The following is a 25,163-nucleotide window of genomic DNA, read 5'->3' on the forward strand; positions in this document are numbered from 1 at the left end:
TCCTGTGCCTTTTGGGGTCTCTGCTTTTCCCTCACAGGGTGTTCCACCCTCTGGGGTTAAAGGGTTAATTACAGGTGTAAACCCAGCTCTGAGCTTGGCTCCTTGTAACTTGTAACTCTCCCACAGGTTCTTAATACCCTTTCACCATCTGTCTGTTTTATTTGTTTTTTTTTTTTTTTTCCATATTGGTGGTAGAAAAGAGCCTAAAATAGATGAGCTCTCTGCAGTGCTGTGTGTGCTGAAGCTGAAATTTTGGAGAAGGAGGTAAGGTGGGAATAAAGAGGAAGCTGCAGCACTAAGAACAAGTTTGATCTTGCAAAGATGTGAAAGAGTGGGTGCACTGAAGTTCTGTTTGCTGTAAACAAAGCTATCCTGGTATTTTTATTCTCTATTTACAGTGGATTTCTTGAGATTTTTATAGTATTTAATTCTTTCAGCACAGACTATAATGCAACAAAGGCATCAAACTTTTTATAGCATTCATGGTTTGTTTTTTTTTTTTTTTAAAGCCTTACCAGAGCTGTGTGTGTTGGATCCATAAGTTACCTGTCTGAATATAAAGGCTCAGATGGATCAATCAATTATGATTTCCTCCTTTCTGTATTTTCCCCTCTCCTACCCCATACTGACTATGAAATTTATTTAGCAGAAGTGGTTTTTTTCAATCCCACCTAACATGTGCCATGTGCTAAGACTCCACTTAGCAGGCAAAACTTGTACAAGTAAATAGAATTTGCTGTAAGACACCTAGAAAACCAAGAAAGAGTCTTTATTTGGTGCAAAACCAAGCATTAAATGAAATAATGTAGGCCAACAATCTGATTAAAAGGCAAGACAGAGGCTTTAATATGACATTTAAATCCTTTAAAGGTCTCAACAGCTAAAGCTCCACATCCAATAAATCCTAGGATATAGGTACCCAGTAGTATTCTGTGTAAATCTCCAAGCCATCTTGTTCTAGTAAAGTAGGAATTCTGCAGCAAAACCATAGATAATTTAACCTATTTTTCACTTACTGGTTTAAGTGAGCTAAGTTTGGTTTGCTGCATGAACTATAATGCTGAAGCTTTAAAATCTGCTGTAGGGCTGCTACTGGTATGATGTTCATTTTTAGAAATTAAAAAAAAAAACAAAAACCAACAGAGTTTGAGGAGAAATAATAACCAATAGTTTGCACTGTAGAGAGCTACTGCTTCCAATAGTATTTCCCACAGGAGTTGCCATTTTAGAAAGTTTCTTTTTTTTAAAATGTAAGATATGCATCACAAAGACTGCAATACTACAAAACATGCACATTAACCTGGTTGATGTCTGTATGATGAATGTTTTAAAAAAAAAAAAAATTAGAACAACATCCAAACTCTTACAATGACATTATTATTATTATTATTATTATTTCCTTCCAGGTAGGAAGGAGACAGCTTAAGACAGTTGGTTACAGAAAGAATAAAACTATGTTTACTACTATTACTTGACCACAGACACTTGACCACACTAATTGTAAGAACCCAGCATACAAAAGAGGTATGTAAAGGAAAAAGGACAGGAAGAAGTCTAAGAAAATCCCTGCCAAACCCCTAATGTTTCTAGTTGAAAAGTGAAATAATTAAGTAACAGTCCCCCACTCCTTTCAGCTGCTACTTAATAATGGAAAGAAGTTTTGACCAACAGCCAACCCCACTTCAACTGCTACAACAGTGACAGGAGAGACCTCCTTAGTTTGTGCCCTGTCCCAGCTGAGAAGTTCATGCTCAGCAGACACCTCTGTCAGTGTTCCCAGAACCCTGATTAGATTGTGGTTAGGAGGAGAACAGACTCCTGGAAATCCAACCTTTTCCCAGCATCCCAGAACTGATTTGGGGTTTTGGAACCAACACCTTCCCCTCCCTAACTCTGGCAGGAACACGAATCTCAGATAATAATGCACCATTTGGATGGCTGGAGGAGACAACATCTACTGCCCAGGACTGGCTGACCTTTGGTAATTGCTTCCAGTTCTGAGTAGTGGAAGCCAAAATAAATGAAGTGAGGATTAAGACAGGTAAGTTTCTTTGAAGTTCTTTGATGTTCTGGTAAAGGTGCAGTTAAGCTGCTTCAAAATGAGTTTATACTTTTAGCAGGGAGAGAACACTGCTTGGGAATAATTATCAGTTATGCAACAAATCCAATCCTAAATACAAGATACCCTTGCACCCAACACCCTTTTAAAATTAAACCTGGGTTTTTCTAGTACAGAACACTTTCCTTTTAATTCTTTAAGAGACGAATGACCAAGGGTGTGTATTTTTTCAGATAAACACCTCTTTGAACCAAAAATACCAGGATGAGAAAGTGCTCTAAGTACAATTCTAATTCCATTCCACAAAAGCTGGTGTACCTCTGGGCAGCATTCTTAACTGCCCCTTCTCTAAATCACAGCATCAGTTCACTTTTTTCTGGTTTAGTTGTTTTAAGCATGCACTTGACAAGTGTGACCCCCTAAATAGGTAGGATTCACATATACAAAATGATAAAGTATGTTGGAACTTGGCTTTTCAACACTGAGTTCTGATCAAAAGAATTATTTTGTGTTCATCTGCACATCCAAGGAGACATCCTGCTTCTAGTTACACAAGTAACTAAGTGACAATGTGTGATTTCCATGATAAAACTGGAACTGCCCCCCTGATTGAATTCAGCTACCTCCAGAACCATTAACTTACTTCTCCAGTTCCTTACCTGGCAAAACAAAAGCCAAAGGTCTCTTACCTGCTTGTGGCACTGTGGAAAAAAAAAAATAAAATCACATGCAATACTTGTGCTTTGGTTCTGCCTCCTGGACCCTCTGCCAGTCTCCTCCTCTTCCATCTCCAGCTGAGGAATGGATTCTGACTCATTTGCCCCATGACTCTTCCCCACAATAAAAGAGGGCAGGACAGAAAATTTGAATTGTGTTTTTTAACACAGAAGAAGAAAAAAAAAAAAATCAGGCTGAAATTCACTTTGAGTTTCACAAGAAGAAAGAACTACAGAAGTAGTGGGTTTGTTTTCTTCCTTCTATCACCAAGTGTTCTGGGAGCAATGTGGGCAGCACAGAGTGCACTCACATGAAGTTCAAAGGTAGAGCTCCAGCAAGACAGCCCCTAAGCTCCCAATTTTTAAGGCTATTTATGTTCCTGTACGTAAGTAATTAATTATACTTTATGAATTTTTAAGAAATCAGTATTTTAAATTTAATTCACTTAGGATACTTCAGAAGAACACATTTCAGTTTGTTACTCCCCAGGTATGTTGCAACAGAGATCATATTTCTGCAGGTGATTGCTCTGTTTGTGGTAAGAGCTTAGGAGAACTCCTACTGGGGTGATTCTTCAAGAGGCCCTACCTTAGAATTGTAACACACAGAGCAAATGCACAGTTCTGTTCACAAGTGCATTCCACCTTTGTGATACCTGTGCCACACAAAACATCAGGACCAAGAAAAAGAAAAAATCCAAGTCAGCTGACAGCCATTCCAGAGACTCAGAAAAGCTTCAAGTTATTTAAGAGCTGTGACAAAATAGGATATGTCAACATCAATAAAAATTACTTTTCTAACCTGACATATTACTAAAGGTAAGTATGGGTCCTAGCCTTAGGATTAGTCATGGCAACATCTTGTTGGAATGTGGCAAACAAAGTAGGAAAAAATAAAAACCAGAGTGCCAGTGGTTATAGAATTCAGGTCATAAATATGAACTACTTTTGTGCAACAACCAAACATGACAAATTTTCCTCAGTTAAATTTCACAGAATCATAGAATGGTTTGGGATGGAAAGAACATTAAAGCTCATCCAGTTCCAACCCCCCCACCCCTCCCACCAGCCCAGGTTGCTCCAAGCCCCATCCAGCCTTGACTTCAACACCTCCAGGGATGGGGCACCCACAACCTGTGCCAGTGTCTCACCACCCTCATAATGAAGAATTTCTTCCTAATGTCTGACCTAAATCTCCACTCTTTTTGCTTAAAACCATCCCCCCTTGTCCTATCACTCCAATCACTCCGTGCCCTTGTATAACGTCCCTCCCCAGCTTTCCTGGAGCCCCTTCAGGTCCTGGCAGGTGCTGTAAGGTCTCCCTGGAGCCTTCTCCAGGCTGAACAACCCCAGCTCTCTCAGCCTGTCCTTGTAGGAGAGGTGCTCCAGCCCTCTGATCATCTTCTTGGCCCTCCCTCTGGACTCACTCCAACAGTTCCATGTCTTTCCTGTGTTGGGGACTCCAAAACTGGACACAGTACTCCAGGTGGGAAACTCAAGACAGCAGAGTAGATTATTTGTTTATATGATAAAAAAATAAAATATTAAACTGCTTGTAGTGCAACATTCTATCAGCATACATAAGTATACCATGCTTTGTAAATTTACTGTTGACAGTATTTACAGGATATGGCAATGCTTTAAACTAGAGGTGAAAGAACAAAAACAGGGACTGGAAAACATTTACATATAAGTATGAGTGGTAATACTGTCCACCAAATTATTAAGCAAGCTTTGCAGGCTCCTGTGACACATGAACACTTCTGCCCCACACCACACAGTTCACCTGCCTGTCACCAGTGGGCTGCTCTGTTTGTACAGAGTCAAAAGTTGATTTTTTTTTCTTTAAAAAAACTGCACAGCCTTCAGGCTTTGTCTGTTTCTTCAAATGCCATTTGCAGAGACAGCTGTAAAACACACAAGAGCTCCCATCAGTTATCTTCATCTCATCCATTTGAAAACTCAGCTCCTGAAATTCATTCTTGTAGGGCTGTACTGAAGAGGGGCTAAATTAATGTGCTCCTCCAGCACACTGGATGATTTTAGAGGAGGAGAATAAGGGAAAAATGCAGTTCAAGGATTCCTACCCATCCTAGAAAATTCTGTGCTTTAATTGGGTGCTAAACTACCAGAATATAGGACAAAATATGAGAATTTAGAATTATATGCTGCCTTGTTTAATGTTCTGTAAAGCTGCTGCTAGTGTGCACTGCATTGCTGGTGTGCACTGCTCCAAGTGATAAAAAAGGAATACAGTAAAAATTAGGCAGTAATTATGCTTGCAGTATTTTGTTTGATATCCTTGTCCTTGTAATAGAGAAATCAAGATTAATGATATCAGGATAATTAACTACACAGAGATCCCTGAATCACCCTCACTGAGTGAGGGAGAAAGAAATGTCCTAACAGCCACTTACATACTGCCAGGAGCTACATAAAATCCATGAAAAGAAAGATATCCGAGGGACAACTTTTTATAAAAGACGAAATGTTCTTGGGAGTAGGTTATGTGACTTTTAGGTCTCTTTCCCTACCACTGGGAAAAATCTGTTTTTCATTTCCTCTGAAGAACATCTTTGGAAGCCCATTCCATAACTTGTAACAGCCCTGGAAGAGCTCCTTCAGGTGACAACACTGCTCAGGCAGCAAATGCTTCTGTTCTGTTGTTGACATTTCTGCTCACAGCAGACAGGAATCAGAACCACTTTGGGTGGGTTTGGGTGGAAAAAGTAGAAGTTTAAAATCCAGTATTATCTTGAATTTTCAAGTCTCAGTCTTTAAATTTCATATTTCCAGAAAAGACTATGTAGTGGCTTTGGACAAGACACTGCACCATACATTCAGTGAGCTTGGATTCTCATTTCTAGTAATATTTGTCCACAATAAAACATAAATGAGTCACCTTCTCTAAGGTGCATTAGGTAACTACTGGGGCACTGATGCATTTTAGGAATACAGAATTTTAAAATGTTTTCCACAGCATTACTCAGAGTGAGCAAAGATCTTTAAATCCTTCAGTAAGAACACTAGTCTTGCTTTTGTGGGCAGATAGTGGAAAAAACCCAACAAAGTCTAAAAAAAAGTAATTAATTTTACTGCACATTATTTCATTGTATTCTATGCTACTTTACAGGCAGACTGAAAAAAGCCAAGCACTCAATAGAGCACATTTATGAAATATGGTGATTTACTCAAGACCCTGAGCTTTTTGTAATCTTACCTTCTGTATTTAAAGTGAGTATCTGGGAAATGATGCTTTGTTTCTTTAACACCCACATTCCTGAGCACTCTGTGCTTGTGCTCTTCGTGGTGATCTCAGCTGTCTCAAGGCAGCATCTCCATACTGAATACCTGAGCCCATCCTCTCTGGGTCCAGTTCTCCTGATGAGAAACAAAATGGTCACAAGAAGATGGATCACTTGCAAATAATACATTCCAATTTAAATGACAACATTAGATTAAAAATGCATAATAATGTTCTCCTCTGGAGAGATCTATTGCAGTTCTGTCTGCTTTGAGGCAATTCCAAACCTATCTCATTTTCTCCTAAAATTTCAGCTGTGTGCCCTCAATCATAACAACAAAGCAGTTTCTCTGAGGCTGCAACAAGAAATGCATTTGCACTAAATACTTCTGACAAAGGAAATGTCCAAGATGTTTTGTGTGAACACAGCTAAAAGCCACCTGCTTTCAGGGACTAATGTGCAAAGAAAGTAATTCTATAGATACCAAGCCAAACAAAAATGGATCAGTCTGACAGGAGGATTCCATAAAGCACTGTCCCCAGAGGAAATGAGCTCAAACTTCCCTACTTGTATCCATTTCTGCTTACTCCATACCCTGTGCCTTCCAAAATGTTCTTATTGCTCGATGATGGACTGGCTAAGATTAGAAATGTTCAGTCTAAAAAAAACCCCAAGAAAAAACACACCCAAAACAGAGAATCCCTCTGAATAATTCAGGTCACTTATTCAGGTTCACTGCACACATAAGAGCCCTTTCTCAGTTAGCAGATGACAGGACATTGAGGGGACCCACTGATAGTGTGAGGGTAGGGCTGCCATTCCTGCAAGACCATGAAGAGGCCATCAGGAACCTCATGAAATTCAGCACCTACACATGCAGAGCTCTCACTGGTGATGGAACAACCCTGGGTACTGGTACAGACTGGGAATGACTAGAGAGATGGCAGCAATTGGTTAGTACTGGGACACACTGCCCAGAGGGGCTGCTGTGATATCTGTTCTGGAGCATCTCCTTGTCCCTCAACTTGCTCTCACTTTGAACCTGAATGTGCTTTAAATAGGAGGCTGAACAAGAGTTCTCCACAGTTTTTTTCCAGTCTCAGCTTTTCCAAGATTCAATGCAGCTGGCACAAAGAAAACAGAAGCAACTTGCACAAAACAGGACTTCTGTTTTGGTAATGCTTCTTTAAATCAGTCATGGAACTCCAGTGTCAATGAAACTAGCTACACTTTGCTTTTGTTTTCTGCTTGCTTGCTTGTTTAAGAGAAAAGTTGTTCTTTGGCATTGATTTGATGCAGTAATCAGGAAATTCCTATGAAAATATCATATTCTTTTAATTTAAAGCCTTGTGTTTGGCATTCAAAATGTCACTAGAATCCGAGACAGACTTTTCAACATAGCCAATACTTAAAACTTCAGACATATAAAGCAATTAGATGATAAGAGAGGAAAACTGGAATGCAAATTATCTGTGATGTCACCTCACACTAAGAAGCCTGTCTCAAATAGAAACCTGCCCACTTGTGCTGAGAAGCTCATGGTACATTTCCAGATCTGCAAAAGTAAAAATGGTTTCAACCAAGAGGCAGGAAGGTCACTTCAGAGAAAAGCAGTTGCTAGGAAACATCCCTGAAGTTTTCAGTATTACTCTTCAAATTCTTTTGACTGTATTTTCTGCTACAGATGAGAAGCAGAATAAAAGTTACATCTGCTCTGATACCAGGCTTTTATTCTCCATTGCTAAAACTGTCTAATGTCAGGCTTGATCTTTTTAGGGACACAGCAACCCACAGAATGCAGAGCCTACACTCAGACCTGACTGTTAAGATAAACACTGTGTAAAAACATCCATAAATCACACCCACACCCCTCCCCTTTTAGATATCCAGATCTGACTTAGACATCCATCCCCACTAAAACGTAAAAAGCAGCTATAAACCACATGGGTTCTTTTACCACAGGAAATTTTGGTTCTTTAGGTTGATTCTGTCAGAGAACTCTGAATGGTAGCATTTCCACATGCACCTTCAGTTTTCAGGAAAAAAAAACCAAAACAAAAAATTAGAAGAATACAAATCTCCATTTACCTGATTCAATTTTATTGAGTATTTTCCTTGCACACTGTACAAAGGCCTCTTCAACATTTTCCCCTGTTAGTGCACTTGTTTCCAAGAACATGAGCTCTGCATTTGACAACAGAAAAACAAATCTCAAAACCCAGTCTGGAATATCTGACACAGCAATTCAAACCATGAAAGCCAGGGATAGAAAATTTCTTAAGAACAATTGTTAAATAGTGGACAGCAAAATCAAAAACTTCCTCTGAAATTTACACAGCAGCCCTACAAAGTTGAAATCTAAGCTAATAACCTGGGCTGTGCAGGCAAAATAACACATGAAAGAAAAGAACTTCATACAGTAGCCCATTAACAGAAAGTTATATGCAAAAGGACAGCCAGGAGCTACAGCTGGTTGAAAAGATTTTATAATTGATTTTTAAAAGCAAAACCAGATTTTACTGGTGTCAGGACTGCAAAACTGAAACTGAGATTGGCTTTAACCACCACAAAAATGTGTCCTCAGACTGGAAATCCAGAATACTACAGAGTAGGTAATAGTCTATGCCATGCATGGAGCTCAACTTCCTGAGTAAAAGTCATTGCTTCCAACTGCAGCACACCCCATCCAACCTTATAGATTCTAGTCTATAATCTACAGAATCTGTAGATCTGAAAGCATAATTTCACCATCAAAGATGCTGAAAAGTAAGAAACTGTGCTCTTCATTTTCTCCTCAGTTCTTTGGAGGCAAGGTAATACCTGATGTGAATTACATTCCTTAGGGAATATATCTCCACATAGAAGGTATTCCTTAAGTAGCAGCTGCAGCTGGAAGAATTGTTAATAACAGGACTTAAAGAGTACATGTAGTTCTTCTCCCTGCAGGCACTGTTCTCTCTCTCTAAGCCTCATGTTCTGATAGAACTCTCTTTTCTGCAGACATCTGACAAGGTAATGTGGACAAAATGCTCCCTGGCTGCACAAAAATTATTTAAGTATTAAGGTACTGTCCTCTCTCTATGCTTCACATTCTGACAGAACTCCCTTTTCTGTAGACATCTGACAAGGTACAGTGGGCAAAGCACTTCTTGGCTGCACAAAAGTTAAATTATTTTAAGTATTAAGCATCTTTGACTGCTAGATGAAGATTTTGTACTACTTACCATTTTCTTGTGCAAACCGAGATGCTTCTAAAAACGTCACCTCACGATCTGCATCGAGATCCTTTTTGTTTCCACACAGTATTATCACAATATTTTGACTTGCTAACATTCTTGCATCTGTCAACCAATTAGTCAGTGCATTGTAGGTTTCCCGGCTGGGTAGAAAATGACAACTTTTGTTAGAAGGCACTCACTTCCATAAACATTGCTGAACTGAAAGGCAGAAAGCAAACCTGTACCTCTGGCAAACCCCAAATTGCTGCTAGTCAGGCAAGTCACCAACACATCTCAATATGCCAGCTCTGAGTATTGAGCTCTTTCAGGAAACCATTTTAAAGCTTAAAAGTTTATAAAAAGCAAGATTAAATTAACCACAATATATAAACAAACATACATGCTAATACTGCATTACTGTGAAAAGCTGAAATTTTAGGCACTAACCTAGTTTCAGCCTTTTGTGCATGAAGTTTTAGGCTGACAGAATGAGTTATTGTTTAACTGATATTTAAGTTTCAGGTGGGATGGTAAGAATTTAGGACACTTATGGAGAAGTGTGTGCTTGAAGTTGCCCATTTGTGCAGTAACATCACAGTTACCCTGCACACCCCCATCAGTCCTGGCAATGGAGCTCAGAGATAAAGCCTTCAGCCAGCAAGACTGATGGAGGAGTCCAACTGAACTCAAGCACAAAGTTTCCCAAACTGCTCCAAGAACAGTCCACTCACAGGGCAAAAAGCAACAGATGTAGCAAATCATCATTAACCAAAATGAGTATCAATCTATGAATCTTATCTGACAAGTATCAGTCAGTGGTGGCCAGGAAAAAACAGGGAAATGTGGGATGTTAAGGTATTCTATTGGCTGCCTATAATATTTAAAAAGAAAACAGATGGAAAGATGAATAGAATTTTGGGCTCTAGTTAAGGAACAGGAATAATGTAATTAAGGCTTCTCCAGAGGATGACCTGCATACTACAGTTTCCACAAATAGGGGTGTACTAATTTGGCTCAAAGTGGTTGAAATTTGCTCTTTTTTTCTGCTGCAAGGCTTCCTGAGTCAGTGGTTTCAGGTAGTTCATTGTGCTTAGAACAGCCACTGGTGGCCAGTTCTCCCTTGGAGACTGCTTACATTTCTGACATAACTCATGCAAGCAAGCTCCAAATCTTAAATATGAACTAAAAAAGAAATACTTTTTTTTTCTTTTTTTTTTTTTTTTTTACTGTCAGAGGACTGGGTACCTGGGAGGGGAGATAATTTTTTTTTACTGACAGAGGACTGGGTACTTGGAGGGGAGATCATTATACATTAGTTTTATCTGGTATTTTATGAACAAAAGAGTTGGTAACTTTCTTACCTGGTTATATCATAGACAAGCAAAGCACCTGCAGCACCTCTGTAGTAACTCCTTGTTACAGACCTGGAAAAAAGAATTACAGCTGTACATCTATGCAATACCCTCGTTGTTTCAAGCCTGGTTTAACAAAAGACAATCTCTATTAGGACAAAGAACTCTTATTCACAAATTTAAAATACAGTATGCATTTTAGACAACATTATTAGCTGTGCAAGAGCAAACTATTGGCAATTTGATTTCTGACAAAGCTTTTTCACCAACCAGAGCTGTACAGGGACTCTCAAGTCCAGGATGAGCTGTCTGCTGCTGAAGCTACTCACTATCATACTACATGGCCTGTGACAGAACTGGGAGCTGATTATGCTATTTTAATGCCAGAGATACCACCATTAAATTAAATCTGAACTCTCAGCAGTGAGGAGAGACTGAGCAAAGTACCTGTCATTAAACAGTTTAAGACTGTTGGAGAAGGAGGCAAGGAAAGTGAAGGCAAAGCATCTTTAAGATGGTAGAGGAAGAAGAAAAAAATGTGCTAAGTAGACAGAGGTGTGACCAGCCTTAGAAAGAAAAATTAAGATTATAAAAACCCACAGGGGAAAAAAAAGGACCTGCAAGTCTGTGAACACTGAACTTGAAAGAGCAGAAGTTGCATAAGCATCTGAAAGTACAAAGCCTCCAAGCTCCTCAGAATCCCAGACTGGAGAGATCTCATTAGTAGCAGCTACACAACACTGCTTAGTCATGCATGTACCCAAATAGTTTGTCTAATATAGGACATTTATCTGGATTCCTGCCCAGGACTCAGACTACTGGCACTATACTCATTTTGATCAGCCTCTGACCCCTCCCAATAAAACCAAAGAATCCATCCCCCCACTCCAATGTAAAAAACCCTGTTATATCCTTTTGATGGTTTATATACTCAGGAGTACATTAGATCTTTATTGAGTGTGATCTATGCCTCAGATGTATGACAGTTAAAATACAGCATTAAAAGTACATTACTGGTTCTAAGCTGACAAATACACTGCTTTTTCTTTAAGAAGCTTAGAGACCTTGGTCTTTCTAGACATGTATCAAGTCAAATAAACTGGACAACTGATTTCTTTCCCCCCTCTAGTAAAATAATATTGTATTGTGAAATTGTTCTCATGCAGATTTTGAACAGCTTACAGCTTCCTGGCATTTACTTATTCCAGACAATAAAACTTCTTAACTTGGAATTAAGCACACACAATTAAGTTTAAGTATTGAGTTTGGCTGGTGAACAAACTTTTAGCCACATATTTTACTCCAATCCATAATTACCACAGAAAATACCCAATGGAAGAATCTCAGATCCTGCAAGCCAGTGTTGCTTTCCTGAAATCAATGGATCTGTGTTATTGTGTTCAAGCTGGAAGATCTGTCCTAATTAATAACCTGAAAGCAAGCAATTCCACTGACCAAGAAACTATGCTTGCCCATGAACAGGGAGAAAATACCCAACACTCAAAGCAATAATTTAATAACAAACATTTAATAATACAATTGAAAAAGGTACCTGAATCTCTCTTGTCCTGCTGTATCCCATATCTGCAATTTTACATATTTACCACCAACATTTATGATCTTTGAACCAAATTCCACTCCTATAGTATGATTTGAGTCTTCCTTGACTAAGAAAAAAAAAACCAAACCAAACAAACACCAAAAAAATCAGAGTTATTTGGAGGATTCTGAGAGTGAACACTTTTTACACAATCCAATTTAGGTATAATCAAAACTCTTCAGTGTTCAAATTACAAACTACTTCCTGAACCATCAAATTCAGTGCCACTTGTAAGTCAACTGCCACCATACAGATGTGCACATTCTTACAATTTTTGAGCATCCTACTCAATTCAAAATTACTACTAGAAAGGCCAGCTTTAATTAAATTTTCCTCAGTTGCCATTAATAAATGGCAAGACAATTTTTGTTTTTCACCTGTGTTTCCTAATGCTTTGGTGCAAGTTAAAATTAATAGAAAAGCAGAACACAAAAAACCACAGTCCTGCTCATGACTAAGCAAGAAATACTTCTTCAAAGCACAAAGATAGGACACTTGCTATATGTACAGTGTTGATATCAATTTCTCAGCAGTATAAAACTGTCTGTACTAGAAGTGAGGTGATGGTTAAATCACAGAATCATGTCCTGTTCCCTGGTGATTACACTGTATCCAAGAGCTGTTCCTCAAGAAATAAGGTGAATTAGCATTGTTGTGAAAGGTAACATTCACCTTAGATTTGCAAAGGTTTCTAAATGTGTTTTTGTTTGTTTGTTTGTTTAATCATGATGCTAAATTCACTATCCAAACAGAATATTTTCTTGTAATCCTCTATTAATTTCTAAATAATATTTAGAATGGAGTCTCTACCAGTATTTATCACAGTCCCTAACAAAGAACATGGAGTGTTGATTTATTTGGAAAGAGTCTAGGTGTTGGGAAATTTGGCTTTTAACAGGTTTTCTAAATGTCCTCAGACATTTCATCTGCTCAGTATTTTTCCTAAAAGATCTAAGATTCTACTATATACCCAGGGAAGCTCAAAGTTGCAAGGATAACTCACAAAAAGTGAGCCTGTATTTTCACCAACATCCTGTTTTATTTATTTGAGCATAACAGAGACCACTGCTCATTATCAGGCTTTTCATTAGAGGGAAACAGTGACCAATAAAGATTCAGAGCATGGTTCTTAACATAATTCTCAGTCAAAATCCTCACCTATACAAATAATAGAACCATGGGAACTTCCATCCCAAGGATACTTCTGTAGCCAAAGCCTTCATCTGTGGTACAAAAAGCAATGCAGAACTCTTGCTGTGCTCACATATACTTACATTTCTTTTCAATAAATTGATGTAGTAAACAGGATTTTCCAGTTCCAGCATTTCCTATGACCAAGAACTTAAACAGGAAATCTGAAAGAGACACACATAAAAAATTGCTAATTTTTGCTCACATTTTTGTCTCAACACAAAGTACACAAGGCAGCTCTTCCCTAGTAGCTGCTATTTCAAAGAGAAGGGAAGAGATGACAAAACCAGTAAAATAACAATAAATCTGATGAACAACCCAGTGTATTCAATACTGATGTTACAATGTAAGAGGTAAAAATGCTATTTGATAATGGAGATACAAGAATGACAAGAGACAGAAATGGATGAAGTCAGTTAAAACAGGATGAATTTCAGGTGTATGTTGGGTTTATGTTCCTGCAAAATGCACTGTTTATTTTTCTACCAGCAGCAGCTTTTTTAACAATCATCTTTACTCCTTTATTGCCCAGGTTCTCTTACAAACATCCCAGGTCTGCAGAAGACATCAGGTAAGCATGCAATGAGAAGGATTAAGGTTGCACTATCAGCAAAAAGAAAAACTTAACATTCATTTCATTAACAAGTGGTCAGAGATGTCAAATGAGTTACACACATACTGGCCCAGGGGATGGCAGAGTGAAAAACAAATCTAAATGGTGCTAAACAAGACAAAGCACTGATACATTACTGTATCAGAACCTCATTTGAGTCTTTATTTTTACAAAATGAATATTAATTGCACAGTAATCTATGTGCTCATTCCATTTCAGGCAGGAATTATTTGCTATGATATATCAGGAACTCCTTCCAGCAATGGTAAAAGCACCAAGTAAATTTCTCATATGGAAGCAAAACTGCCACTTCTGAAAAGTCAATAACAAAACAGAGGGCTATGAACCTTGGGAACGTTCACCTATCTTCCAAATTTTATTCATATTTAAATTGAGGTAATGTCTTGCCAAGGATTTTTTTGCTTTTTTACATTTTACTTTTGCATCATTTTTCTGGTTTCAAACGTTGCAGCAGGCTCCATGTTCTATCTTTCTCAGGAAGAGATTGCTGTTTCTTGCTCACAAATATGACTATTTACAAGCTCAGGGCATTCTGTTCCAAGAAGAATAACTTCACACCCCCCACTCAACTGCTCATACTTTCTGGATGAAGAAAAAGTAGTTACAAAAAGGATTTCGTTTCAGGTTGTAAAAATTTTGTGCTATCTTCTGGAAAGAAGGGGCTTTCATGTCATCTCAACTCCAAAACATGTTGAAGCTGAGATTGCTTCATTCTCTCACATCTCACTGTATGAAATGTAAATATAAATAGCCTCAAAGTGTTATATTACAAAAAAATTCACCTCTGAGAGAGTTTTTCTTTCTATGGACCAAATATCACTAGTTAGCAGTCTAACTAGTCTAACTTCATGAATAATTGAGCTACTGTAGGTGTGTGTAATCTCACTGGTTTTGCCACTTTCAGAGAGCTCCTTGCAGCACAAGATGTTCTGAGACAATTCAAATAATCTGTTTCTGGTCTCTGCAGTTTTTCCAAAAATAAATCCAAAATCCAGTTAAAACTGGTTCTCCTATGTATCTGGTGAATGCTGTCTGCCAGATTTTCTTGTCAGAAACACCTACAAAATGTAAGTCTACCTTCCTTGTTCCCATGGAAGACTTGTGCTACTGACTTAGTATAACAGCTACTGTCAAACTAAACCAGGAAAACAACAGACTCACAACTCTGTTCCCCCCCAGCCTGCTCTGTGTTTGCAAGCACTGGTTGTTAAGTGTGGCACTGGTTGTTAAGTGTGTCTCACCATACTCGTGCAAGCACAACCCCCTGCTGAACACCAAACTGAACACACTGCCCTGTTCTGCCCAGCCAGGCTGTGAGCCAGGGAGCAGGGACACAATGGTGGCACTGTCAGGGACTGACCTGCAGTGGCTTCAGAACAACTGAAATGTTTGAAGTTGAGGTGCTTTGTACTTTTCTCTGAAAGCAAGAGTGATATTTGGGGATTTTGTATTAATCTCTTTAAATTGGTAACATGCTGTAACAGACTCTTGATTCCTACTGAGACTCTCTTGTGCCAGACAACTTTAAAAGGGAATCTTTCCTACAAATACATCACTTAGATGAGGATTCAATACCTGCTTACTTAGTAGACAAAAAAAAATATATTTCCTTCTGCCATAATACAAGTCTTCCAAAGTTCTCCTATGCATGATTGTTTGGGCACTTCATAAGGGAAAGAAATTGATCACACAGAAAAAAGAAACAGAACAGAAAGCTAAGAACAGAAGCCACAACTCATGAACTATGTTTACCAAGAGAGTAAATATGGATGGCAAACAAAGCCTTTACTGAGAGGCTGTGAGAAGCTCCAGACCCGAATTGAAATGATGGAAGAGAGAAGAATCAGTCAGAGACAGAAAGAGTTGGAATGACTGAACAGGAAGGGTTCAAAGTAACAGAATTTTGCAGAGAAAAGAACCCAGGGAAGACCAAAAAACCCAGGAAGAGGTGTGTAAATTAACAGAGATGGACAGTGAAGTATCAGAGGCAGCAAGGACAGATGTGAAGGAAAGGCTCTTTATTTGTCATGGACTGAGAAAAATATTGATAAAAATTCTCCCATTTCAAAGGGAAGAAAAGTTGATACCTCACAGCCAAAGTAAGGCCAGACAACAAAATACCACTGGAAAAAGCACCAAACCTCCCATCACTTTCCTGAGCCTATCTGTATGGGGTATAAAGCTTGGGCTAACACCATGAGAATGGGTCATAACCCAGGTGATCAGAAGAAAAACCCAGCTCATGAATAAGTATCTACAAAAGCACTACAGGGATTCCAGCAGTGAGGTGATACCACTGATCTAAGTCATCAGGTGGAAACTGCCCCAATACTTCTACCACTTGATGATCACTGTAAGAACTTGTCAGAAACAAACCTCCCTTTATTAGGAGTGTGAGCACATCTCAGACAGTTCATCAAGCACAGAAGATCCAAGATTTTATTGCACAGTAGTCTTTACCCTGAACTGCCACTTGGGCTGCTACATACGTGGAGAGGACACTCCAAAATTGGGTGTTGGTTACTGTTATGGCCAGAGATGGTATTGCAAATATTAAAGGTATTTATTATTATTATTATTATTATTATTATTATTATTATTACTATTATTATTATTATTATTATTATTTCTATCTACTCTAAACCTTGACACTCTGGAGCACTCTACACCTTAGAATTTTTGTAGCTCTTGTATGAATAGAACAAACACTGAAACTCAAAAGAGAAATACACCAAACAATAATTAAACAAATTAAAGGAAGAGACCACAACCACAACAAGCCATCAAACTTAAGGGCTTGTCATCCAGAACAACTGGAAAGTATCAACAGTGACAATGGGCCCACAACTGCTTTTCTGTATCACTAGAACACCACAATATGTTGAAATGTAGTTGTTTAAGATACAATAATCTATTTAACTTCCTTACTATTAAAACATCAAACCAGGAGCACTGATGAAATTCTGTCCATCACCTCTGGTTGTCTATTCACTCAGTTGCTTATTCCTTATTTTCAAGACTCTGCTCTAAAAGTAAGGAAATGCAAGTCCAGCTCTAGAGTCTGAACAGCTACTGAAGATATGACATTATAAGAGACAAAAGCTAGAAAATGACAAGTTTATCACAGATGTAATTCTGATCTTGCTCTCCAGCACCCTACCACATGGACTTTGAAGATGCTGACATGTATGATGGCATTCTTACACTGAAAAATATTACAGAACACCATGTTATGGAATGGGGAGAGAAAGCACTGATTTAAGCAGACAGAACTGTTTCAAAGGAAGGCTTAAAACCAAGAAATTAACACTATTTAGTCACTTCCCGTTTCTTCCACCTGGCCAGCAATGCTGGTCACCTGCTGCTTACCTTTGGGACTCCTGAATTCTCTCTGATGCTGCCCCGTGAGGCACTGACACACCCTGCCAGCGCCTGCGCCATTCCTCCTTCGGATGTTTTCCTACTCCTTAGCTATCCATGCTGACAGAGGGAGTGTATGAACTCATCTGTTCCCTTCAGCCACTCTCACAGTCACTTCTTTCTGGTGCTTGCACACTACAACAGGACTGACACCCTAACTTGCCCCTCAAAGGAGCACTTAAAGGAGCTCTTAAAGAGCGGCGCAGCTTCTCCCAGACGACACGCACGGCAACTTTCCTCCTGGATTTACTTAGCAAGTAGCATCCAAGTCCCCTCGCCTACATCTCATCCCCATTTCGATTCAACACCGCGAACCCTCACCCTCAACCCAAGCAGCATGGGCAGGGGTACGACACTGGGGTGCTCACAGGAAAAGGCATGAGTTGTGTATCTTCTATCTTAGCTTTCTATTCTGATTTTTTTTTTTTTTTCTGTGTGATTAATTTATTTCCTTTATGAAGTGCCCAAAAGGCAAACCCGCCACCCGGGGCAGGAAGATCCCGCCTGGGCCCGGGGAGCCGCCGCTTGCAGCTTCGCCCCTCAGGCCACAGCGCCTCAGCCACCGCCACCTCCATCACAGCGCTCCTCAGCAGCTGACAGCCCGGGTCCCGGAGGAGAGGAACAGGAGGAGGAGGAAGAAGAGGAGGGTCCCCCCACCCCGCCACGCCCCCGGCTCTTACCGTACGTCTCAGACATGGCAGCCTGCGACATTTCGGGAGGGGCTCTCCCCTCCTCGCTCCTTTTCCTCCCCTTGCGCGCTGAACGCTGCCGATCGGGCTGAGCCTGACGGTACGGCAACACCGGAACGGGCGGGCCGGGAAAGGAACTGAGGTGCCCCCGGTACCCCAGCCCGGCCCGGCCCGGCCCGGCCCAACCCAACCCAACCCGGCCCGCCCCGGCCCGCCCAGCCCCGCTGCGCACGCGCGCCCTCCGCCCGCCGCGGCGCTGAGGGAGTGGGAGGGGGCGCGTGCCCCCGCGTCCGCGCGCAGGCGCCGCGAGCGTCACCAAAACAAAGCGCACGTGGGGGGTGTAGGGGCCGTTGCGGCCGTTAGAGCCGTTGGGGCGCGCGGGGGCTACGTGACAAACGGCACCTCCCAACACCTCCCCTCAGCTCCTTTTCTCCCCTCAGCTCCCGGAGGGGCTGTGGGGTCGCAGCGGCCATGGGGCGGTGTCCGCCTTACCAAACATCTCCCTCACTCGAATGTTGCCCCCGGCCGGTGTCCCCGCTGCGAGTTGGGTGGTGTTGGGTTCAGATGCTCCGTTCTGTCTGGAAAATGCGGCGGCTGGAAGGAAAAGGGCTCCTGCTTGGCCGCTCGCCAGGCTGTCCTCGGGAGGAATAGTCCCTCGGTTCTGGTAAATGTTGATTTTCTCAAGTCTGAGACGATTGCCGTTGAATTTCCTGCTAGTAAGCAAGCACGGTTTTGTTCCCCTGGTGCAGAGCCTGCCTGTGACAGTTCCTTCTGGGAACTGCATCCCACTGTCCAGCTTGAGTCCTAAAATATCTACCCCAGATTCTCTGAGATACCATCTGTCCATCCCACCAATTTTCAGCATTTCAGCCAAAGGCTGAGCAGTTTGCTGCAAATCTCTTTGAAGGACATGGTATAAATGAGCTAACAAGATTAAGGGGTTTTGTGTGGAGCTCCTGACTTCCACCAGTGCTGTTCTTACTTCCAAGATAAATGCCAAGGAAAGATTGTTGAATAAACTTCCTGCGTGCAATAGCACTTCATTTATATTATTATTATTTCTTTGATGTCCCATTAACTCCCCAGTTTAGCCTTGCAGTGAAGGGCACTGAAACCACCACAACAGTCTGTCCATCTTTTCCCTCCCTACACAGCTCTTCCTGTGTGTCCTCCACGTTCTGCCAGCCCTTGAAAAAAATTCCTCTTCTGTTATTTCTGGCTTTTTAATCTTGTTGCTGACAACTTCCCATTCTTTCCCCTTGTACATCACCTCCCTCAGATGTAGGAAAAGCTGCCTCTGTCTGCCCCAACCCTTTCCTTATCCAGCCAAAAGTCAGCTTTTCTGGTTTTATCTCCAATCAGTGAATCTCCACTCCTTGAGCCCCCACCAAGAACCCCTCAGAGAATCTGCTGATTATGCTTGATGTTGAGGATACATACAAAGAAACTTGAAATAGTTTTCAAAGAACCCACTATTAAAATGACAAAAAAACCCCAACTAACCAACTGAAACACACACACACACACCAAAAAAACCCAAACCAGAAGTTTTTACAAAAAAACCCCCTAGTGGTTGCTTAACACAGAAGGAAGAAGTTGTATTAAAAATATGTCATGTGGTGTCAGTAAGAGAAGATTTAAACATCTTGTAGGATATAAACAGCACTTTAAACAAATCAGTCTTTTCAGATCTTGTTTTTATTTTGTGCATCTTGCAGGATGAGCTTGCCTGTATAGGGGTTATATTTCATAAATATCTTGTACTAATGCCACTCTACTCTGCTTCCAACTACTCTTAATTAGTTTGCAAGCACGTGCCAATAAAATACATCAAAACTGTAAAGTTTTCTTTAAAAGCTGTTAGTGATACTGAAGAGGGAGATGGAAGTAGGAAGAATGGTAAAGCAAAGACATGAATAGGGCTGGGTGTTTCAGGATTTCTGCTTTGTAGAGAAAGTTAGAAAAAAGTGTGAAAGTTAGAAATAATGAAGAAAAATTACAAAGATTATACTTTCTAGATTAGAAAGTATATAGCTGATCCCTCAGTGATTCCCTGTATTTGAGAATACAGGGAACTGTGTAAGGACATTCTTTCTAAGTAGCCAGAAAATAAATAGCTAATAACACTTCATTGGTGTCCATCTTGAGTAGGGGGGTGAAAAAACCCCAAAGCCAGATTTTTAATTCATCTCCTGATCTTTGGTTTCTGTTGTTTACACATTCTTGAAACTTCTGGGTCATATAAAAGCAGATATGTCAGATTCTATCTACAGATCAGGGATTTAAATACTATTGTTTGTTCCCCACATTAGTTTCACCACAATTATTGTGCCCATAATTGGTTGTGGCTGTGAAACTGCTGCCAGAAAACCATGTAGTTCCTCCAAAAATACTAATCTAATTTTTTGCTAGTTTTTACTGAGCAGTGTGCCATAATAATAATAGTAGTGTCTGACACCTTAGGAATGGCAGAGGACCAACAGGGTCTCCTCAGAGCCAGACTAAGGATAGGGTGTCCTGTGAAAGCTTTTTCTCCCAAAATAAAATAACCTGACCTGTAGGGCTTTGCAGATTTGGATGTGGCTTTTAGTGACCTGGCACTGCAAGTAGCCAAATCCTTCTGTTTTCCTTTGCCGTGCTGTTGGGAAACAAAAGTCAGTCTGGATCTGAAGTCGGATTCACCTTCAGTGAGGGCTGAGGGCTTCTGGCTGGAGCTGGAGGGCAGCTAAAAGTGGGACACGGCTGGGGTTGGTCTGAAGGTGGCACTGCAAGGCCATGTGTGACAGTGGCTCTACACGTGTTGTCACCCAGCTGGGTGACACTCATCCCACCCTGAGCATCTGAGGTGGGGAATAGTGTCTTCTGCTGCACTTTCCTGTTCCTTTCTGCTGAATCTGGAAAGCAACCCAGAGTATGTGGAAGCTGCAGGCTTCAGCTGGATCTGAAGCAGCAATGGATGTGGCTCCAAGAACCCAAGGGAGGTTTAGGCTGGATGTCAGGAAACATTTTTTCACTTAGAGGGTTGTCAGGCGTTAGAATGTCCCAGGCCAGTGGTGGAGTCACCATCCCTGGAGGCACTTGAAGGGCATTTGGACCTGGGCCTTAGGGACATGGGTTAGGAGTTGGATTATGGTGTTGGTCACAGGTTGGACTGGATGAGCTTGGAGGTCTCTTCCAACCTAAACACTCTGTGATATAACTCAAATGAAATATGAAGATGGGTGATTGATGCTCTGAGAAACCTCTAAGATTTCAGTGATCTCCTGATGTCATCTGAACGCTGTCCTCTTCAGCTTCCACAGAAGCTGCTGTCAATCTTGAAGATGCTTTTCACTTAATGTAATTGCAATTATGCATGGAAATGTACAGGTTGGATAATTTTATAATCATGGGCCAGCGCCTTGGCTGTGAGCCCAGAGTGGTGCAAGCTTAATGAAGAAGGTGACAGCCAAGGTACATGGGTGCTGTAACTCAACTCCTTCCTCTTGCCCCACAGCAAACTTTCCCAAGAATAAATACGACCACCAAAAGCTACACCACAGTACTGACAGCTGGTGAGGGCTGGACTCTGGCATGCTGTATGTTACCAATCTTTTTTTTTTTTTTTTCCTTTTATTGTGCTCCCTTCACCAGTACTGGGTAGAAGGCAGCCACACTGTGCATCTTGCTTTTTGTGATGTGGATAAATTCATTTTAGGATAACTTTATGCTATAATGCAGTATATATACTTTTTTTTTGGTCTTGCACAGCCTTGTATGACATTTTTAGGTGTTTTGTCCAGGGAACCATATTAATGCATTCTTACCAGCAAAAAGGTACATAGAAGCCCTATATTTAGAAGAGATACAAAGTTTAGAGAAAACCAAACCAACCACAAAACAAAACCACCATTTTAAAGGAAGTCAGAATATAGGCCACAGCTTTCAAGAACAACTAGAGATTGATTTTTTCAAAGTTCACATAAATAGAGTGAAGGGGCCCGAATACTTATTTTAGCATGTCAAGAGAGACACAGGAAAATAAGAACAACAGAAATTTGGAACATGTTATGAAAATACTTTGATCATCGACAGTGTCAAGAACACAACTGGATTTGTGATGCTCTCTTGTGTTGTATGAAATTAACCTCATGGTGTCGCTAATTAGCTGCTCCTATGGTGGAATACAGTGCTGGTGGGATGTCCCTGGCTGCATTTGTTCACTTTTTAATACCACACACTTGAACTGGAACATTTGGCAACAGATTACTCAGGGACACTCAAGGCCACATGAGTGTTCCTCCTTTCAAGCTCCAAGTGGTTCTCCCTGCTCAGGGGAAGCCACCTATAGTGAAAAGGTTGCTCCTTTGGGTCCTGTTTCTCAAGCAGTATCTTTGCAATACAACACAGCAGTTTGATTCCATTCTGCTGCTTCAGTTGCTCTGAATGCAGCACCAGGAAGCAATGGAAGCTGCCTGGCTCAGCAAGCAGTGCCTCTGCCTGGGTCAGTGTGTGAGCTGGGTGGCCAAGGAGGCATTTGTCTTGTCATATCCTGTGATACAGACAACCCAGTGCTGGATCTCATGGTCACTGTGTGCTTGTGTCCCAACCAGCTGAATCAGGGACTTGTGTCCAAAATGTAGCACCAAGCCTGTGTCTTGCTGTGGTGGGTGCAGCAGGACCCTGGCCCACAAAAGCACTCCCATACCCCTGGTTCAGGTGTAAACACATTGGCTGTACCCCAGACACTTGAACCATCTGTCCCAGTGCAGAAGGGGAGGCAGCCCTGGGAAGGGCTTCAGCCCAGGGTTCATCATCACCTGGGTGAGGACAGAACAGAACACCTTCTCCTCACTGGCTCTGTTATAGAGGGAACCCAATGCAGCCTCTGAAAAAAAAAAATAGATTATGTACAACTAGGAACTGTCAGACACCACCCTAGAGGGTTCAGCTTCCTTTTCTCCAGGTCTTGCTTGTGCAGGTGGAGCAGGGGGAAGGATGGGGCACCAGGCTGGGGGGAAAACCACTGAGTCCCCTGGACCTGAGCCCTTCTGCTGTCCCCTGCCTCCTCCCTGCCTCCCCAGGGACCCATGGCTGCCAGCACACTTGCAGCAGGCTCTGCCTGGAAGCAGCCAGGAGGTGTCTGCAGTTGGCTGACAGGATATTATTTTCCAGCTTCTAGGCCTGCTGCTGACAGTTCATCCCTCTGGAATTACAACGTGCAACACTTTGTTGAGGTGTGGCCATCAGGGCCAAATGTCAGTATGTTTATCTTCCTCTCTGAACTGGTACATGCAGCCTGTAGTGAGGTGGTTGGCTCTGAAGCTGCTTTCATTAAATCTTTTAAACAGACTCTGAAGCTCCTAAGTTTGTTTAGTTGAGAGGGAGAGCTGGTGGGGACACAGGCTGGCAGTGCCAAGCTGTGCTCAGTGGACAGAGCTCCCTGACCACCAGAAGAGTCTTCTGGACATCAGATTGTGTGGGTTTCAGCTGAAGTGGTGTTAAAATGAGCACTAACTGCTTTCCCACTCTTGGTTTCAGCCCCAAATGTGATGTTATGCAGCCATGGAAGCTGGGACAGGACAGCTTCCATGTAAAGAGGCCAAAAAAGGACACACTGCACATCTGTCATGGAGGTAAGGAGAGCTCAGCAGCTGGAAGAAGAGCAGACAGCCATGTGTGTGGGCTAAAACCTTGCTGTGGCTTTCCATGAGCCTGGAGATGCAATCTGTGCAAGATGGTTTGAGAATACTGGTCTGCAGTGCAGTGGTAAGCCTTTCACTCCCAAGGATGTGCTGAATTTCTCTGGAGCCACAGAATGTTTCTATCTGAGAAGGTGCAAGATCAGTATTTTTCAACATGCTGTCATATACTCTGTGAGACATTCCCCAAGTTAGTAACTGATCACCTACTAAAGGATCAGGTTTATCAGACTTTGGATTTTTATTTATTTTCTTAGAAACACAAAAAATTCAGAACAGCTAAGGTCTGAAGTTTTTGATTGTTTGTTTGTTTTCCTATACACAACATTTTTGGTATAAAGCCCAAGGAATACACATTGTGTTTGCTGGGACAAAGGTAACTGAACTGCCCCATGTCATAGCCTTGTAGCCAGTTTTGTCTTTTCCATAGCATTTTTTTTAAAAGATAGAAAATACTTGAATACTTGTGGTCTGTGAAGTACCTTCTTTTTTTTCTTTTTTTAATTACATTATCAAACTAAAATGTTGACTGAAATAAACAGGCATGGATTTCCATCCACCTATAATGCAGTGACTGATTATTGTTACTGATGGCTTGTATAAAATGATCTTACCTGGCTTCCTAGCTGTTGCTGCCACCCCACCCCACCCAGCTCTGTTATGACCAGTTAGAGATTGCAGACAAATGAAGCAGAGATGTTTTTTCAGCAGATGCCTCACAGCTTTTAAGTCAGGAGACTCGACCTTCACTGTGTTTCTCTTTCAAACCCTGCTGAATGTTTTTGTTCCTTTTAGTCCTTCAGTGCACTGCATCTCCAGCAATGCCTACAGCTGGTACTGCTGCTGGTTACAAGTCCCCCAGAAGGACAATTCCCTTTCTCAGCTGTGAGGGCAGGTACACTCTGCAGCATCTCCTTCTGCTTTCAAGCACAGATTTAAGCCTGATTCTCACAAATTAAGGTCCCTTTGGCCCACAGTGCCACTCAGTGTCCCTGAAGCAGGTAACCAGAGTGCAGAATTCAACTTGCAGCTTTTCTGCAGCTGCACATGGGCTGGGATTGGTGACAGTGCCACCCTTCAGCCACAGAAGTTGACAGCAGCTGCCCATTAATGCATCCCAAAACAGGGACCTGCATACATCTGCTTGGATGCTTGTATACATCCCCATCTGTCAGGATGGAACCAGGCCCAGGCTGCTTGGGTCCTCACCATAGGTACTGGTTCTGTGCCAGGCTTGGTGTTTGGTACCTGACCTCATGACCTCCTCCTGGCACAGCCAGCACCTGTGTATCCAAACAATGGGTTTTCACTCACCCCCTGTGTCAGCCCTGGCTGCAGCAGAGGAGGCAGGAAGGCTC

General features: G+C 41.4%; 1 protein-coding gene and 1 long non-coding RNA gene across 3 annotated transcripts; one reads left to right on the forward strand and one right to left on the reverse strand.

The window, feature by feature from the left end:
- Window positions 1-750: 750 nt before the first annotated feature.
- On the reverse strand, window positions 751-18,340 carry RAB4A (RAB4A, member RAS oncogene family). Of its 2 annotated transcripts, XM_071738954.1 has the most exons (8): window positions 18,116-18,340; window positions 13,465-13,545; window positions 12,143-12,257; window positions 10,600-10,662; window positions 9,245-9,399; window positions 8,109-8,204; window positions 5,996-6,156; window positions 751-4,682 (listed from the first exon to the last, which is right to left on the reverse strand). In XM_071738954.1, exons 1-7 carry the CDS (start codon window positions 18,144-18,146, stop codon window positions 6,041-6,043), a joined length of 657 nt encoding a protein of 218 aa, XP_071595055.1. In that variant the 5' UTR covers window positions 18,147-18,340; the 3' UTR covers window positions 751-4,682; window positions 5,996-6,040. The 2 variants fall into 2 exon arrangements, with proteins under 2 accessions (XP_071595055.1, XP_071595056.1); XM_071738955.1 differs by lacking the exon at window positions 8,109-8,204 and having other exon boundaries at window positions 4,544-4,682; window positions 18,116-18,291.
- A 254-nt stretch (window positions 18,341-18,594) lies between these two features.
- On the forward strand, window positions 18,595-24,083 carry LOC139793965 (uncharacterized). The gene is made up of 2 exons (XR_011724889.1): window positions 18,595-18,788; window positions 23,645-24,083. It is a non-coding gene; the product is annotated as an uncharacterized lncRNA (long non-coding RNA).
- The last annotated feature ends 1,080 nt before the right edge of the window (window positions 24,084-25,163 follow it).

The sequence above is a fragment of the Heliangelus exortis genome, chromosome 3 (assembly GCF_036169615.1).
Source record: "Heliangelus exortis chromosome 3, bHelExo1.hap1, whole genome shotgun sequence".
Taxonomy (NCBI): domain Eukaryota; kingdom Metazoa; phylum Chordata; class Aves; order Apodiformes; family Trochilidae; genus Heliangelus; species Heliangelus exortis.

Bases quoted from the DNA above. Each gene is read 5' to 3' on its own strand.
- RAB4A (XM_071738954.1), bottom strand. From the start codon at position 18,146: ATGTCGCAGGCTGCCATGTCTGAGACGTACG. The intron at 13,546-18,115 runs GTAAGAGCCGGG...TGTCTCTTTCAG, and splicing joins TGCCATGTCTGAGACGTACG to ATTTCCTGTTTAAGTTCTTG. The intron at 10,663-12,142 runs GTACCTTTTTCA...TCTTTTTTCCAG, and splicing joins GCAGGACAAGAGAGATTCAG to GTCTGTAACAAGGAGTTACT.